The 17,397-nt window shown below is 35.7% G+C and overlaps 1 protein-coding gene across 2 annotated transcripts in view; it reads left to right on the top strand.

The window, feature by feature from the left end:
* Positions 1–17,397, top strand: part of LOC120634200 (rho-related BTB domain-containing protein 1) — a 29,578-nt gene that overhangs the window by 6,211 nt on the left and 5,970 nt on the right. Inside the window, exons 5-17 of one of the 2 annotated variants that reach the window (XM_039904662.1) lie at positions 2,189–2,272; positions 4,671–4,784; positions 6,281–6,488; positions 7,215–7,307; positions 7,924–8,079; positions 8,387–8,472; positions 8,751–8,877; positions 9,478–9,615; positions 10,384–10,407; positions 12,221–12,334; positions 13,615–13,785; positions 14,791–14,978; positions 15,901–15,958. In XM_039904662.1, coding sequence (XP_039760596.1) covers positions 2,189–2,272; positions 4,671–4,784; positions 6,281–6,488; positions 7,215–7,307; positions 7,924–8,079; positions 8,387–8,472; positions 8,751–8,877; positions 9,478–9,615; positions 10,384–10,407; positions 12,221–12,334; positions 13,615–13,785; positions 14,791–14,978; positions 15,901–15,958 — 1,561 coding nt within the window. The remainder of the gene's footprint in view (positions 1–2,188; positions 2,273–4,670; positions 4,785–6,280; positions 6,489–7,214; positions 7,308–7,923; positions 8,080–8,386; positions 8,473–8,750; positions 8,878–9,477; positions 9,616–10,383; positions 10,408–12,220; positions 12,335–13,614; positions 13,786–14,790; positions 14,979–15,900; positions 15,959–17,397) is intronic. The other variant, XM_039904663.1, reaches the window with a different exon arrangement.

The following is a 17,397-nucleotide window of genomic DNA, read 5'->3' on the forward strand; positions in this document are numbered from 1 at the left end:
TTAGCATTATGTCCGCCCTTTTTATTACGTTTTATGTTTGTTATAATTGGAAAGAAAAAGTTAAAAATACAACGGTGGTTTTTTGACGTCCATTTTTGACGAAACAATTTTCGGCTTCATAAAATAAGTTTTAATAATAATAATAATAAATATACTACGACAATACACACATCGCCACCTAGTCCCAAAGTAAGCGTAGCTTGTGTTATGTGTACTAAGATAACTGATGAATATTTTTTATGAATAATATACATAAATACTTATATTATATAGATAAATACACAGACACTGAAAAACATTCATGTTCATCATACAAATATTGTCCAGTTGTGGGAATCGAAACCACGGCCTTGGACTCAGAAAGCAGGGTCGCTGCCCACTGCGCCAATCGGCCGTCAAAATCGGTTTAGAAATGCAGGGAGCACAGTAAACGTGAACTGTGCATGCGGGCGAATCTAGTATGCCACAAATATTGATTTAATAATTAAGGTAACGCTGGTTTTATTTATGTCACGTAACTTTTAAATATTTTCAACCAACTGCCAGAAGGTGGAGTTCAATTTGACTTGAAGGTTTCCGGCATTTTCAGTTAATATTTGGTTCATCTCGTTGTTCTAGTGCTTAGCATGTTCATCTAGGAATCACGAATCTAGAATCTTCTAGATTCGATAGCCGGGTCAGGCCAAAAATTTTAAGTAATTGGGTTTTTTTTGGTTGGAAATACGCAGTAAAATCCGTCCTCGGGCCATATCTTAAATACTCACCATCTTCATCATCAACCCATTAGCGGGTCTTCTCAGAATGAGGAACCACGCCGGCCAATGTAATAGACTTCACAATTTAACACTTCACAAGTTATAGAGAACACTTCTTTCTATATGTTAACAATATGTAAGAATAAACTTTAAAACCTAGCAACTCGCATCGAAACATCATGGTGGAGTCTATGCTATAAAACTCTCTACTCTCTCTCTTCTATCAGAAAGGATGATCTTCTAATCATAATAAGGATGATGACAATACAAACAATATAATGTAAGAGACTTGTATTTTCAACTCTCTATCAAAAGGAGTTTATCAATTTGATATTGGATAGAAATAGGCGTCACTTTGCGGAAATTGATATTATATTATGAAAATTAAGCTTGCTATACTCCGCGCAGTAGAATCTGTATGGTGTAATTTATAATTACTTCAATCCGTATACTCCATACCAAACAGATCCTCGGCAATGTACCATCTACGCATGTTTCGCTCCGAAACCGGAGCATCCTCAGGAGATGTTGAGTTTACAATGAATAATTGTTACTTAACAATTATTCCGGAACAATTAAACCGGAGCATCCTCAGATGTTGACTTTACAATGAATAATTGTTACTTAACAATACAAATTGAATCAAATTCATATATTATGAATAATTGTTAAGTAACAAATGAATGAAATGTTACTTAACAATTATTCATAATATATCAATTTGATTTAAATTTTTTTTTGACGTTGTTATTTCATATTTTTGACAAATTGACAGCCGACTGGCGCAGGGGGCAGCGACCCTGCTTTCTGAGTCCAAGGTTGTGGGATCGATTCCTACAACTGGAAAATGTTTGTGTGATGAACATTAATGTTTTTCTTGGTGTTTATCTGTATATTATAAGTATTTATGTGTATTATGTTCATAAAGATATTCATCAGTCAACTTAGTACCCAAAACACAAGCTACGCTTACTTTAGGGCTAGATGGCGATGTGTATATTACCGAAGTATATTTATTTATTATTTATAAATCTAAACATCATATGAATAGGTATGTCCATTCAGTCTCATCAAAATAGTACTAGGTACTTTCATAAGTCTTCATAGGACGCGTTATTTAAATTATGACAGTTTTGAGGAAAGGCAATACACACTTTCCGTATCATTTTATACAAAAACCGCATGATAAACCTGTTTATATTGTTAAAAATAAAGGTTTTCTAAACAATATTCATGATCACAAGATGCCAGGAAAAAGATCGCCAGGATACAAACCTACATGAGTGCCAAAGCCCAAATTTCGTCAAGATCGGTTCAACGGTTGAGCCGAATATGGGAAAAAAACAAACAAACACTTTCGCATTTATGATATTAGTTAGATAAGGTTACATAAATAATTGCTTTCCTAATGTTTTTATTGTCTATACTTTTAGGTCGGACGTTGTACTGCTGTGCTTCTCGATCACCAACCCAATATCACTGAGACACTGTGGAGCGATGTGGTATCCAGAAATAAGGTAAGTGCGTTGTTATTTACCCAGTTCCAACTTTTCAGTAACGAATACGATTTTGCACCAGAGTATTCTATTTTATACGACAGGAGATGAGAAAATAAAGCAGTTTTGATGCAGTGGCGATATTATTGGGTATGGAATTCCGGCCTGCGAGCGCCCAATGGCATCGAAGGCATGGTTCTTTTGATTGGTCGTACTCTGGTCGCAATCTTGGACGCTTATGAGTACGCAGACTAACACTAATGAAGAATGTTAGGTTTTTTTCTCCTTTTAAGAGACAGGGATGGACGAAGTCGCGAGAGACTGCTAGTAGTAGATCTAACTACTAATAACCTACTTTCATACTTAGTAAACACTAATCCGCAGCCTATTAACAGTACAGCTTAAAGCTCGACCACCACGCTGTTTCAGAGCGGGTTGGTAAACTTTAACGACTTTTATCATAAGTTAACGTGCTCTCCGATGCACGGTTTTTTACACCGAAACTGGAAATTAATTAACAGAATAAAACACAGTACTTACGTACCTTACAATTTTTGGCCGATCCGGGATTCCGGATTCGAACCAACCAACGAAGGCATTCGGGCCGACAAGTCATTAAGCCGAAGAGGCATTAGGTTTTAGCTGAAATGATGACTGTTAGTCCAGTGTGTTGTTTTATTTCTGTTTACCGCCGTCATTAGCAAATGTTTTAACTCCGCAAATTATATCGAAAAAAGTCCATTAACGAAGCGTTTCATTGAAACTTTTTAGGCTCGTCCAAGGCCGTTGGTATCGAACCGAGGTACATCCATTTTGCATGACCTTTAAAAAAACACTTTAAACTGAGATAATATATGATCAATCAACGAGATTTAGTTATATAAAATCCAGCAAGACGTTTCAAACTTTTTAGAATCGTCCAAGGCCGTTGGTATCGAATCGAAGTAGATCCATTTTGCATGACCTTTACTCGATGTTTTTACAAAATTTTATTTAAATTCGACAAACATCCTTTCATTTTAGGGGTTAGAAACTTTTAACTTACATTTCATCCGCCATTTTTATCAAACTTAATAGGGATATCTCATACCTCTCATAGTTCCTCAGTCAGTATTCATTATGGACTGTCTGAAGAGAGAGGGAAATTCATGCAAGTTAATTTCAATGTCTGAATTGCTGGATTTTCTCGTTCATTGATAATATATTATTTCAGTTGAAAGTGTTCTTTTTTATTCCACTACAAGTTAGCCCAATCTCACCAGGTAGTTATTGATGATGCAGTCTTAAGATGGTAACGGGCTAATCTGTTAGGGAGTATGGTAGTCATACCCCTAATCGGTTTTTACGCGACATCGCACCGGAACACTAAATCGCTTAGCGGCACGTCTTTGTCGGTAGGGTGGTAACTAGCCACGGCCAAAGCCTCCCACCAGACCAGACTAGAGAAAATTCAGAAAATATAAATTCCCCGTAAGGATCCGTAAGGATCTGCATCCCTACGTGGTCGATATACCGCGGACGCGTACGAAGCGCTTCGCATCTTCGTTTCTGATTCGCATCGCTTGGATGTGGAATGCCCTTCCAGTTTCCATTTTCCCCAGTTCCTCCAATAAGAGTACCTTCAAATCAAGAGTGAATAGGCATCTTCTAGGCAAGCGCGCTCCACCTTAGGCTGCATCATCGCTTACCATCAGCTGTGATTGCAGTAAAGCGCTCGTCTCTAAAAAATAAAACTTGCGTCTGCCGGGAATCGAACGCGGGACCTCCTACTTAAATTCACAGCGCTCACCGTTGCGCTAGGGAGGTCGTCAAAATTGATTGTACGTTAGATAAGTAAAAGACGGAAGTGGAATACTATCCCTATCCCTATCCCTACTTCCCTATCCCTATCCCTACTAATATTATAAATGTCAATGTAAGTTTGTTTGTTACGCTTTCACGCAAAAACTACTTAAGCGATCCTCACGAAACTTTTTACACATATTCTTGGAAGTGTTAGAAGTAATATAGGATACATTTTATCCCGACATTAAGCTCGGTTCCTTTGGGAGAGGGGATGAAAGTGTTTGAAGATTTTACACCATAATTCCGACAAATTATAACCGATTTAAATAATTATTTTTGTACTAAGTATAGAGGTTATAATATGTGTTTAATTTTACCCAAACTTTGTGTAGATCTGTATGTGGTTGGATATTTCTAAATGTATCATCCTGTGGCCTTCAGCCTGAGGCGTAGGTTCAACCTGTTATTAAACCGGCAACCATGCTCTTCAGATCGCATCACAGCAATGTTGCTTGGCGGCGGAAGGAATATAGCTCGGCGTAGGAAATAAGCATGGCGGTACTTACTTTACTGACGAGCTCTGTTACAACAGGTACTACTTAAAAAAGGAATACATGTTACATTGAATTTCCAGACGTTTCTGCCCAAACACACCAATATTGCTCGTGGGATGTAAGAATGATCTTCGCTATATGTACAGGGATGAAACCTACTTGAACTATTGTAAAGATCGGAGCCCTTTTATCAGGTAAGACCATGTTTCATCATCATAATCACCATCCTCGTCATCATCGGCCTTATATCGTCCTACCGGCCGCTCCGACTTCAGTGGCGTGCATATGCAGGAAGATCGTATAAAATTAAAAAAATCTGAGTTGTATGAAATTTTTAGGGTAGGCAGTGCATTTGTATATGCAGTGCACGCCAATGACGGGCCACCACTTTCAAAGTAAAAGGATTTTAAGAGCACCACGTGCTTCACGTGAGGGTTTGTGGGATTTAATCATTATAAGAACGAGGTTGTACATGGCTAATTTCGTATCTTCGAGATGGTACCTCTAACTTTTAAGCAGAAAAATTTCGAGATGGTACCTCTTACTTTTAAGCAGAAAAATGTAAAGCTTATTAAATCTTTGCTCAACTCGCGAGTCGCACTCAGAACCGTCCAGGAGGCAGCTCATCATTATCTTTAGTCTATGAATGTCCTAATTCTGGGCACAGGTCTCCTCTCATAACAGAGGAAATTAGAGACCCACAACGCCTAAAGCCAAGGTCTAAGTCGAATATTTCTTTATTCAAATAGGCACATAGATGGCACTTTTGATGCGTACATTACATGTAAAATGTGACCTAGAAGTGAGTTGATGGCGATAACTAAATTCGTCAACTTAAAAATAAAGCTACGACGGTTCCAAACGCACCCTGGTCTAAGAAGAAGCCCTCAACAAACTTAGCCGGTTTTTTTTGTTATAACCATCTCACATTGTCATTCAAAACTATTAAAGATGCAACTTGATTAGAGGAATAATTTACACCCAAGCATTTTTATCGTTGTTGTAGTCCTTAATACTAGAATTGGACTTTTCTATAAGCTTACGTTTAATACAAAGTTTAAGTCAGGACTACACCCGGTCTGCCATGACTGAGGTGACATCAGCTCGGCAAAAAAAGACCTTAGTTCGTTGAATTAAAATTTCCATAAATATGCTGAGTATTCGAAAAAAAGATGCAAACCAAATAAACTATTATTAATTCTATGAAAATGTATACCGCAAAAAAAAAAAATGTTATACTTGACCATATTTCTGACCAAGTGAAAAAAATGGGAAAGTGTATTTATTTACTTGTTTGTTGTTTGTCTTTCCTTAACGCCCTGACTTAGCAACGAATCATCTTGATTTTTGGCATAGAGTTAACTGTGGTACTTTTTATCCCAGAAAATCAAACGACTCGGATTTGTAGACAAATGTACTAAAACTCAGACAAGAAACACGGTCAACATCTAGTGGTTACCTATATAAAGAAGACAAACAGTACTTAAGGTGTCTACCTTTGATTTTATGGTCAATACCGACATGATTCAGATAGTGTCTCGACAGCGTACAGAGGCTATTTAGGTACCTTACTACTGGATCCATCCCGCTCCATCCCGTATTTACTGAATGTCTTCGACCTTCCTGTGACTTCTTACTCTCCTTATTCACTAATAAGTGCGCAAGATTTCTAATTCGCTTTTGTTTATAGGGCTCCTAGAAAAAGTGACCTTGTAATGCCAGACCAAGGTCGCGCATTGGCCCATGAACTAGGCATATATTACTACGAGACATCTGTGTTCACCTACTACGGCGTCAACGAAGTTTTCGAAAACGCCATCAGAGCTGCGTTGATAGCGAGGCGGCAGCAGAGGTTCTGGATGACGAACCTTAAGCGGGTTCAACGACCGCTTATACAGGTGAGCTGTTGCTATAACTATTTTAAACGTGCTAGTAGGTAAACGCAACTACCTGAAAAGGGATACCAAGGCATATTAAGGATACGTATCAGTAATCGAGGTGCATCCGATTTTAAAAAGCCTGCATTCGTTGTTTTACAAATTTTCATTAAAATGGCAGCATTCATCCTTTCTTTTCAAAATCCTACTAAAATTATAAAAGTGAAAGTGTGGATGTTTGTTACTCAATCACACAAAAACAAAACACGCTGTACGGATTCGGATGAAATTTGGCATGCATGTAGCCTTTGCAATGGAAAAGAACTACTACCTAGGCTACCTAGGTACCTAGGCTACCTTTTATCCCGGAAAATAAGAGAGTTCCTGTGGGAATAAAAAAAACTTTAATCCACGCGAGCTTTCTCCGACGTTAGTATCACAAATGTACTAAGATCCTCATACAGTCATGCTATTTGTTTACAAAATATTTTTTAAAAGTGACTTAAAGTTCCTGACTTTAGGGCGATCAAACATACAAACTTGTCAGCCTTGTTGCATTAGTATTAGTATACCATTCTAGAAGCCTTTTGCAACTTAGCCCTAGCTCACGTTTATTTAACCTTCTCTCAAAATTCTATGTTCCCAAGACCTCGTGATCCGTAGTTAAATATGATTACCATTGGACCAAAGATACAGTTAATTACATATTTATACTAACGGGTCTTATTTATATACTTTTTGTTCCAGGCACCGTTCCGGCCACCTAGGCCTTTAGAGCCTGATGTGGTCATCGTAAACAGCGTATTTTTGGAAAACATGACCACGTTATTACGACAGCAGGTAATATATCGCATCGGGCCTCTTAATTTTAAAACATTAAATATATCTTAACACTTATTAATGAGGAAAAGGATCCTTCTAAGAAATAGAAAACGGTTTATGTGTAAAGAAAATGTGACGGTAAAATGATGAGAATAATAATGATAATTTTCAATGACAACACTCGCATGTAACGGAAAAATTAGAGCGCCCTGTGGCACACCCACTAAAAGTTTAATAAAGTACTGGTGCCCAATCTATTGTACACATGTCTCTAAGCTAAACTAAATTGACATGTCTAAAAATAGAGCTATTCTTAACAAACGTTCCTCTAAAGTAATGTCTGTAAAATAGTGGATTTAAGTTAAGCTTTAAACGGCGTTAATTATGTTTATTTTATTCCGAGGTGAAAATGTTTCAAATGTCGAAAATAACTAAATTTGCGAGTGCGCAAATCTCTCACAAAGGCTAACTTACATTTTTACTAGGTGTTCCACAGGGTGTTCCACTTTATCAATTTTTTTTAACCATTGTCATTGGCAGTGCATAAATTACTACGCCTACAATTGAATTATTGCCTTGTTTGTCAGTTTCTAGATATAGAATGGAAGTAAGATAATATATATTTTTCCATCAGTATTTCTCGGATATGGTAATAATCTGCGGCGCGAAGGGATTCCCGGTACATCGTTTTGTTATGGCGGCCGCTTGCGAGGCGTTTCATCGTCTGCTCACAACAGATTGCGTCAGTTTGTCCGCGGAGCTTGCTAGGAGCTCCAGTGAAAGCAGTATGGTAAGCGTCATATTATGCTAATGGTGTTTTTCGACTTATTCATTACGAACCGTTCCCCGAAATTTTACCTGCTCTAACTACTCGTAAGTAAAGGCTAGGCTAATTAACGCATTTCTTTTCAAATAGGACTTATTTGCTGTTATTCTTAGGGACTTATTAAAATATTTTCGTCATTTCTCTGATCCATGATACGATAGTAGGATTTCACGGCACGAGGAAAATCAAAATGTCTGTTGTCCTTTCGCTAACTTGTCATTAGTATAAAGAAAAATCTTTGCTCAGCTAAATGTTGTTCGTCTCATTTAAGGTAAGCAGTATGGGGGAAGCGACGGCGGGTGAATTTAACGAAGACACAGAATATTTAATTCGACAAGATCAAGCCAAGCAAATGAGGTAAGGAAGACAAAACGATGACTGAACCAGATTTTTCAGTCACTTTTCAGAGGGTATCATGCCCAAGAAAAATTTCTGACTTATTTATTTTTGATCGGCTCCCAAGGGTCAAGAATTGAGCTGTCAAGTGCAAAAACGATGCTTCAAATCCAACTAATAGCTCCAGGCGCGTTCAAACGATAGAAAAACAAACACTTCAGCTTTTATATAAGTACAGTGGAAGGTTTTCGACGCATTCGAGTCCAGTGTAACGTAGGAATAATGTTGTCTTTTTGTAGAGTATGGGATCAGATCAAACGTCGTTCATCGTGTCAGATTCTACCGATTAGTGATAACTGTAAGAGACCGCCAGACTTATATAGAGAAGTGAACCATCCTGCCATTATTTCTATCCGAGTGGTTAAGGTAGGTTCATATTTACTAATTTATTTACTAATAAAAGTTGTTTGGTAAAGTTTTTTTTAAGTTTAATCCGTTAAAAATTATTCCGGCGATTGTGTTCTTGTCGCGTATATCTTTAGCAACTTTAAGGCGAGAGACTTCCAATCAGACATTCACTGTAGCCTAACGTATGCTAAAAACATAATTCTACTTTATAATCAAATCTTATAGATATTTAAGAATCCTCCTTAGGTTTATTTAGATAGGGATGTCAAACACCTAATTGAAGTAATGTAAAATAAACTGCAGTTTTGTATGAAACGTTAAGAAATAATAATGTCTTTACGATGAAAATCTAAAGTCATTATTTACATGTAAAGTAAGATGTTATACAACAGTTATATAGCTTTATTAAACTAATGGTTAAATCATGGGGGTGTTAAAAAAAATCTTGTAAAAAACTTAATGCGAAATGAAAAAAAAATCTAATAACGGTTGGAAATATTGAATAAAGTAGATCTTAGTTTTAGATAGTTAGTTAGTTAGTCAAGGACTCCCTATACAAAGAATGATTACAAGTTTCCTGTATTTTTATTGATGCAAATACCAAAACGCTTCTTTTAGTGCGAAAAAATCCAACATGCAACATCTCAAACTCAGACAATCGTAACTATGAGCAAGCTCATATCGCAGACTGTTATGCAAGAGATTATAAACTTCGTCTACACTGGCGTGATGGATAATACGGCTTTCAAACAACAGGTGAGTTGGAAAATGAACTTGAAATTGTTGTGATACAGCGTATTTTGGTTTGGCTTCTTGTTGCCTTGGATTTGGGGTGCACTGCGTTGGTGTTTTTTCTTCTTCTAGATTTTATAAGTGCTTTATATTTTCCGGTTGTTTTTTTATGAATTCCTGATTTAACTAAGTTCTATGCAATAATCTTGTTAGTGACTATTGCAATTTTTAATAGATATATTAACGGACTTAGTCCACACGGTGAGAGTATGTTTTCAAAACTGGCGTTGGAAGCCTTTAAGTTAGCTGAAGTTTTAAATGTATTATTACTACTTTGGTTGAGCGGGCTAAAAATAAAACATGTCAGCTTTGAAGTTAGGTTTTATTTCGTATGACTTAAAAAAAATCTAATTATAATCTTCCACGTCTTCAAAAATTGTATATGAAATGGTAACAAGAGGCATATCACTATATTACCTACTACTAAGTTTGTACTTATTGCCAGAGAAGTCGTGCAGATATGGGTTACTTAATTAGTATAGATTCTCTATTCCTCCACTAAATGTAGAGGTTTCGCTGTGATTATCGCAGTGGACTCCAGAACCTTCGCTTCGTTTTTATTAATATCTTATTAAATTTCGTAAATATTTTCCGCTGCTTTTATTCTTGCTTCTTCTAATTAGTCTCTATTTTCTATTGCTGTTTAACATGACAATTATTGTATTCTATGTAAAATAATTATTATAATATTAAATAAAAATATGATAATAAATTAATAATGGTCTTCTTCAGTCCGCTGCTATCGGAATACTACTGGTAACAACTATTATAATAAATAACTCATAAATCATGATTATTAATTTTGTCATTATTATTATTATTTATTATTAATAATGAAAGTTTAATACTGTATTTAGATAAGTTATTTTTTGTCTTTTACATCTCGATAAGCAATTTATTCACTAAAAGCTTCCTTTTCTTTATAGCACTTTTGAAATAAAGTATACAATATAATTTTTTTTGGATTTTTTATTTTCTTCGTTGCACGCGCATTAGTAATTATCAAGTCATGGTACATCACTTATTTTGACATAGTAAACTTTATTATTTTTATATTAAATGTCGAGATTATAAGAAGCTGGAGGTTTCATGATGAGTGCTCCAAAGCTCAGTTTCTAAGATATTCTCGATCCTATGGTTTTCCACGCTCCTCCTTCATAGTTCCGTTTAAATTAGAAACATAGAACGAATAAGTCCGAGGTTTTGAATTTACTACTCGGAAGCTGCAAGAATCTCAATCTTAAAATAGGAATGAAAATCTTAATACAATTAGCTTATTTTGACAGCCACTGTAATATTCTCACAGAAAATTTTGTATGGAGATGGATCGTTGCCATTAGTTAGAAGCTGACAAAAAAGTTCCTTAATTGCGGAGTAGGAGCGTGGTTTTTAGGATTATGGGACATCCTGTTAGCTAGTCATATATCAGGGATTTTTTGAACGACCGCCATTAATTTGATAATAAAATTAATAATTATACTTAACATTCGGCGATGTCATATAATACTATTTAATTATAATTGAACACATATATAGAACGTTATTAAGTCTCAATATATATAACTAAAGTGCAATTAATTAGATAATTACTCGTTGGTCTACTTTCGTACTTAGTATATTAAAAGATTCATGCTTAGTTCAAAAGGAAAAGTTAATTTTAAGGAAAGGTTAGTTAATTTTCTATCGGCCAGTTCTATTTAAATAATTACTGTCTAGCTACTCATAAATCTTGCTCAGATACTAAGCCCCTTGTGTCACTTTTCTAGCTAGCGAAGGTTACGTCATAGTTTCGTTAACCTGTCGAATTTGCCTTATTATCATCCACGGTCAGCTTATACGAGTACTTGGGCACAGGCCCCGTCTCTTAGATCAGAAAGGGAGCAAGAGCTCCACGATGTTGTCTCATCTTTATGGTAATCTGTACAAACATATCAAAAAGTATCGCTTAATTTTGGGAATCACTGTGTTTGGGCGATCTTGGTAGTGAAAGGTCACGGATGAAAACGTTAGGACAGGTTGTCTCTCACATCAGAAAGGGCTCAAAGTGTTCTACGATGTAATAATACTAGGTGTCTAATCTTTGTTTGTCATGGTAAACTTCAAGGTTATCACTCCAATTGGGGAATCACTTTGTTTGGATGACCTTGATCTGTTAGTTAAGAGATTGACTGCTGATATAAGTAAAAACTAAATTAATGTACAAACAAATCAATAATTTTAGAGAAGAAGGTTTATTTGTATTCTTTTTTAGTTTTGGTTCTTTTGGTATAAATTGTAATTTTCGGTGACGCTAATTCGTCGGTAAAGGCTCGATATATATAGAGTATACACATAGCTCATGGGAAGCGTGCGATGACTATGATGCGAGTTTCTCGCTTTTTGTACACAAGTTCTCATACATGCATAATATATCTATCTCATGGAAAGATTTCCATGATTTTTGTTCACCCGAAAAATGGTTAACGTGCCTAATAAAGTTTTCATTTCTAAAACGTTCGTTAACTTAAAAACTCGTATTAAAAATAATTTTTTCGCTACACATATACCAACTTGCTTAATTTTATGACAGGAGATACGCCAAGCGGCCGAGTTGCTCGGTTTCCACGAGCTGACGAAGTTGAGCCAGTTCATATTGGACCAACATTTGCTGTTCGACAAGGGGTTCATGCATCAGTTCCATACGGTGAGCCTCGTAAGATAAATCGTTTTTTTTTATTAATATAATTCTTTTCTTTTTATTTCCAAGATTAATTTGGCAAAGATCTGATGAAATCGATCTCGTCTGATCTGTAAATACCTTTCTTGTTCTTTATTTAATTATACGAAGAGTTTTTATAATTGAGTTCCTTGTGTAAGATCTATACTTACTTTATGCTATGTAACAAATTATTTTAGCTGTTTGTTTTCCAAATAAAAAATAAGATCTCTAGAGATGATACTTATACTTCTACTACAAATCCTGCGCAATCCGATTAATAGATAGTTCTCAACCATTCTATTACGACGTACCATTGTAAGCGACTGTTTTCTCTATAGTCACCTTTTACACACCTTTATACTTTCTATAATTATTTGTGTATCATTATCGTCTACGTGATTGATAGTTAATTTAATCATCACTGCTTACCACGATTGCTTACCACAATGATAAAAATAATCCACTATCCAAGAAGTTTGACCATCTCGAAAATTATTCCTGTTGGACAATAATAATAATAATATTATTTATTTATTTGCCCAATTGTGGGTACATAACAAGAACACATTTCATTAAACAGACCCTTCACAATCGACTGTCACAGACAGTGTGCAAATGTTTATAAAAATAAAATATAAATTACATTACAATTTAAAGAATAAAAATACAATAATCAGAAATAAATAGTAATGTCATTTTAAATTAATTAGGCAAATAATACAATTACAAATGTTTTATACAGTTAGAAAAGTTAACTTTTTTTTGTTGAGAGTATGAAAAATTGCTCGCTTGAATTTTACTAGTGGTAGATTTTTGTTACAGTCCGGAAGTTTATTGTACAAAGTTATAGCCATACAAAATGAATTGTTTGAGAACACAGCCAACCTTTTTGTTGGTACCCAAAGTTTATATTTAGGATATGGTCTGCCCCTCCTGTTTGGATAAATTTCATGTAATGTAGGAAATAAATTAGGATTCTTCCTCACAAATAGCAAATTAGTTTGACTGGCCTGCAAAGTGTTGCAACGACTGTCAACCTGAGGCGTAAGTGTGCCCATCACAGCGATGCTGCTTAGCGGCTGAAATAAGCTTGGCGGTTGTAATTCCCCGGACGAGATCTGTCAGAAAAAACTACTAAAACTTTGGTATAGTTATACTACTACTAAAAGTCCATATAGTAAATCTGACATACCCCTTCCAGATTAGCGCACTTTAAGACTACGTAGTCAAACTTGCAATGGAATAAAAGACATCTCTATTTCCAGCCATTACCACAAAGGATGCGTGACATTTGCGTGGAGCAGAATCTGTTTGCGGATGTGACGTTCGACCTTGACGATGGGATACACTTGGCTCACAGGTCCATGCTCATGGCGCGATGCGACCCCATGAAGGCGATGTTTCAAGGGCATTTCAGGGAGAGCACTTCTAGAGTGGTAACTTATACAAGCTTTTATTTAAAACTAACGATCGCAAATCCTTCTTGCCGGTTTCAACTTTATAATCCACTAATTGTTGCCCGCGACTACTATTATCCTGTGAGAATAGTTCCTGGATGCTCCCCGTTTATTATTACAAGTATATTATTTTGATATTAATCCCACCTTTGCACCAATGCTCGAAGAGTTGATAAAGCTGTGGAAGTATAGAAAATTTCGTACTTTCGGAGAGTGGAGCAAAATGTCTCCTGCCCATGTTAGCCGAGCTGTTATCATGCTTTCTGACCCTGCTTTCTGACTCCAAGGCCGTGGGTTCGATTCCCACAACTGGAGAGTGTTTGTGTGATGAACATGAATGCTTTTCAGTGTCTGGGTGTTTATCTGTATATTATAAGTATCTATGTGTATTATATTCATCAGCTATCTCAGTACCCATAACACAAGCTACGTTTACTGTGGGGCTAGATGGCGATGTGTGTATTGTCGTAGTATATTTATATTTATTATTTTTATTGGCAGGACATGTTAATTTTATCCCCTGCAAGGGGATATAATCGGGGGATATAACGTTGTTCTCCTGTCTGTACTAGCCATTGAGATTTTATAAAGATCAGCGCTGTGGTCGAAGCGAGAACCATAGGTCACAAATAAACAGACACACGCATACGCTTTACCATTGGTAATATTAATATGAATATTGCTATTATATCATCATATTAACCCATTACCGACCCAGTACCAGTAGAAGAGGTTAAGGCCGTAGTCCACCACGTTGGCCCAGTGCGGATTGGTGGACTTGAGAACGTTATGGAGAACTTTTAGGCATGCAGGTTTCCTCACGATATTTTATTTCTTTAAAATGGACTGAACATAGAAAAGTTAGAGGTTCGTGCTGGGATTCGAACTCTGCCCAAAGAAAGTAAAGCCGAAGTACCCACTGGTCTATCACCACATTTCTATTATTATAGAGTTACTTTTATTCTGTTTTTTATAATTTTCTAGATTGCATTCCCCGGAGTTAAAATGTACGCTTTCCACATTCTCCTGTGCTACATTTACTCTGACAAAGTGCCGACAGTTGAACCGGTTCGATGCTTAGAATTACTGGAGCTGGCAAATAGGCTGTGCATGAACCGACTCGTCAATCTGGTGGAAGCCAGGGTCATTGATACACTGCAGCATCAGGACAGGTAAGGACGATCTAGTTTTATTAACGCCTTTAACTATTAAGGCAAAATGAGTTAAAAGATTTTTTGCAAAATTTTATTAACAGATTATGTATGAAGTAAGTCAGAAAGTGTTCAGTCATTGTTTACAACTGGGGTTTTTACCTCCCGCGCGCTGTCAGCGCTGTGGTCATATTAGTGGGAGTTCAATTATGTTAAGTTTTCTCGTATCAGGTCTGGTAGGAGGCTCTAAGGTCATGGCTAATAATCACGCTACCGACGAAGACGGACCGCCAAGCGATTTAGAGTTTCGGTACGATTTCGAACGCGATATTGCAAGTTTTCTATTTTGTAAAATGAGTTTTATGAGTTTCTAACTTTGATGACGCAAAGAAAAAAACCAAAAGAGGAAAAAACAAATGAATTAGAGTTAGCAAAAACATGAGCATGGGTCAATCTCTGTAAAATAAGAAATTGGAATTCCTAAACCAAGAGGAGATGTTTGAAATCAAAGGAGCCAGTACGACAAAACGCCACAGATTTCATATGTAAGGACCTAATATAATATCGGAATATTTCCGACATTGGAACGAAAATCCGTCAGATTTTTCGCGGTGCTGTGGTTAAATGGTGATCGGAAATCGAATATCGCCCGATCGCACACTGTGAAATACATCCAATAAAACACTTATAAATTGGCTAACTTACGACGATGATCAAGTCTTTGAAGCTTAGGAAAAAGTGGTGAATCTTCAAAATTATCTGGTGGCACTTACAAGTCGCCATACTGATTTTAACTCTATTTTTTAATTTATCATAAATAGCCTATATGAAGGATTCCTAGAGGAAAAAAAAAAAAGGAAAGTTTTTGTCACTATCCAAGAACCGTGCATTTTTCTAGATATGTAGAAGAACCTAAATATTGATAAATTAAATTTAATTTCAGAGTTGGTGATGATGACCAGGTCGTCGAAATAGCCCTATCTTTACTGGAGCCTGTAAAGGTGAGAATTTTTGAAATTTATCGAAATCAAATCAAATCAAATCCTTTTATTTGCATAAAACATTGTAGGTATACATGTTTAGTCATAATATATGACATGCAAATCTTAATTTAAACAAATTCATTTATGTAATAATTAATAAAACATCAAAATAAATAAAATCAAAATAATCGGCTGAATATAATAAAATTTCATTATTTTTGCTGTATGGAACAATAAACTTGGGATGTCAAGTAAAAAATAACTAAACTAATAATTATATTTTATTATCCAAGAACTCTTTTACCGAGTAATAGCATTTATCAACCAACCAGTCACGTAATTTTGCCTTGAATTTCAAAAATGGCAAATCTTTAATAGCTTTAGGCAATTTGTTGTAAATCAAAATCATATTATGATAACAACATTTAGAACCGAGTGCTGTGTTACATCGCGGGTAGAATATTTTATTTCGGTAACGGGTATTGAAAGGTACAATGTTTCCGCATATTTCAAAAAAATCACTTCTGTACCTTTTTACGAAGCATGCTGATTCTAAAATGTAGATACCTGGCAGCGTTAGTAATTTGAGAGATTTAAAGAGCGGCTTGAATGATTGCATAGGACCTTTGTTGCATATGGCCCGAATACACTTCTTTTGTATTAAAAATATTCTATTGACTTCAGGAGCATTTCCCCAAAGCATAATCCCGTACCGCATACTGGATGCAACGTACCCATGATATGCCAGTAATGCTGTACTTTGATTAGCAATTTTTGAAATTCTTCTGAGAGCAAATACAAACTTATTGATTTTAGTGCATATAGTTTCAATATTAGCTCTCCAAGTACAAAATTCGTCTAATTGCATACCCAAAAATGTTATAATAGATGCTTGTTCTATATTCTCATTAGCACATGTCACAGTATTATTGTTTATAGTCATTTTTCTATTTCTAAATGTCATAAATTTAGTTTTTTTTAAATTTAAATTTAGATTATTATATAGAAGCCATTCATGTATGTCACCTAGAACTTTACTTATTTCTGGTGAATTGTCAGTTTTTTGTTTACATGGTACTATAACAGACACGTCATCTGCAAACATAACACATTTATGTTTAGTGATATCAGGAAGATCGTTGATGTATATCAGAAATAGGAGAGGCCCAAGAACACTACCCTGCGGTACACCAAAGGAATTTATTTCAAGCTCTGAGCAAAACTTCGTCAATACCTGTTTCTCATTTAGCCTTGATATTTCAACAAGCTGTTTTCTATCTTTTAAATAACTTTGTAACCATGAAATACATGGCCCTCGTAGGCCATAATACTCGCATTTTTTCAATAGCAAGCCGTGTGAAACATAATCAAAAGCCTTCGACATATCACAAAAAATAGTACAAACAGGATTTCCTTTATCGATAAGAGAAATTATGTTCTTAATTAACATAAAAAGT

The sequence above is a fragment of the Pararge aegeria genome, chromosome 23 (genome assembly GCF_905163445.1).
Source record: "Pararge aegeria chromosome 23, ilParAegt1.1, whole genome shotgun sequence".
Classification (NCBI taxonomy): domain Eukaryota; kingdom Metazoa; phylum Arthropoda; class Insecta; order Lepidoptera; family Nymphalidae; genus Pararge; species Pararge aegeria.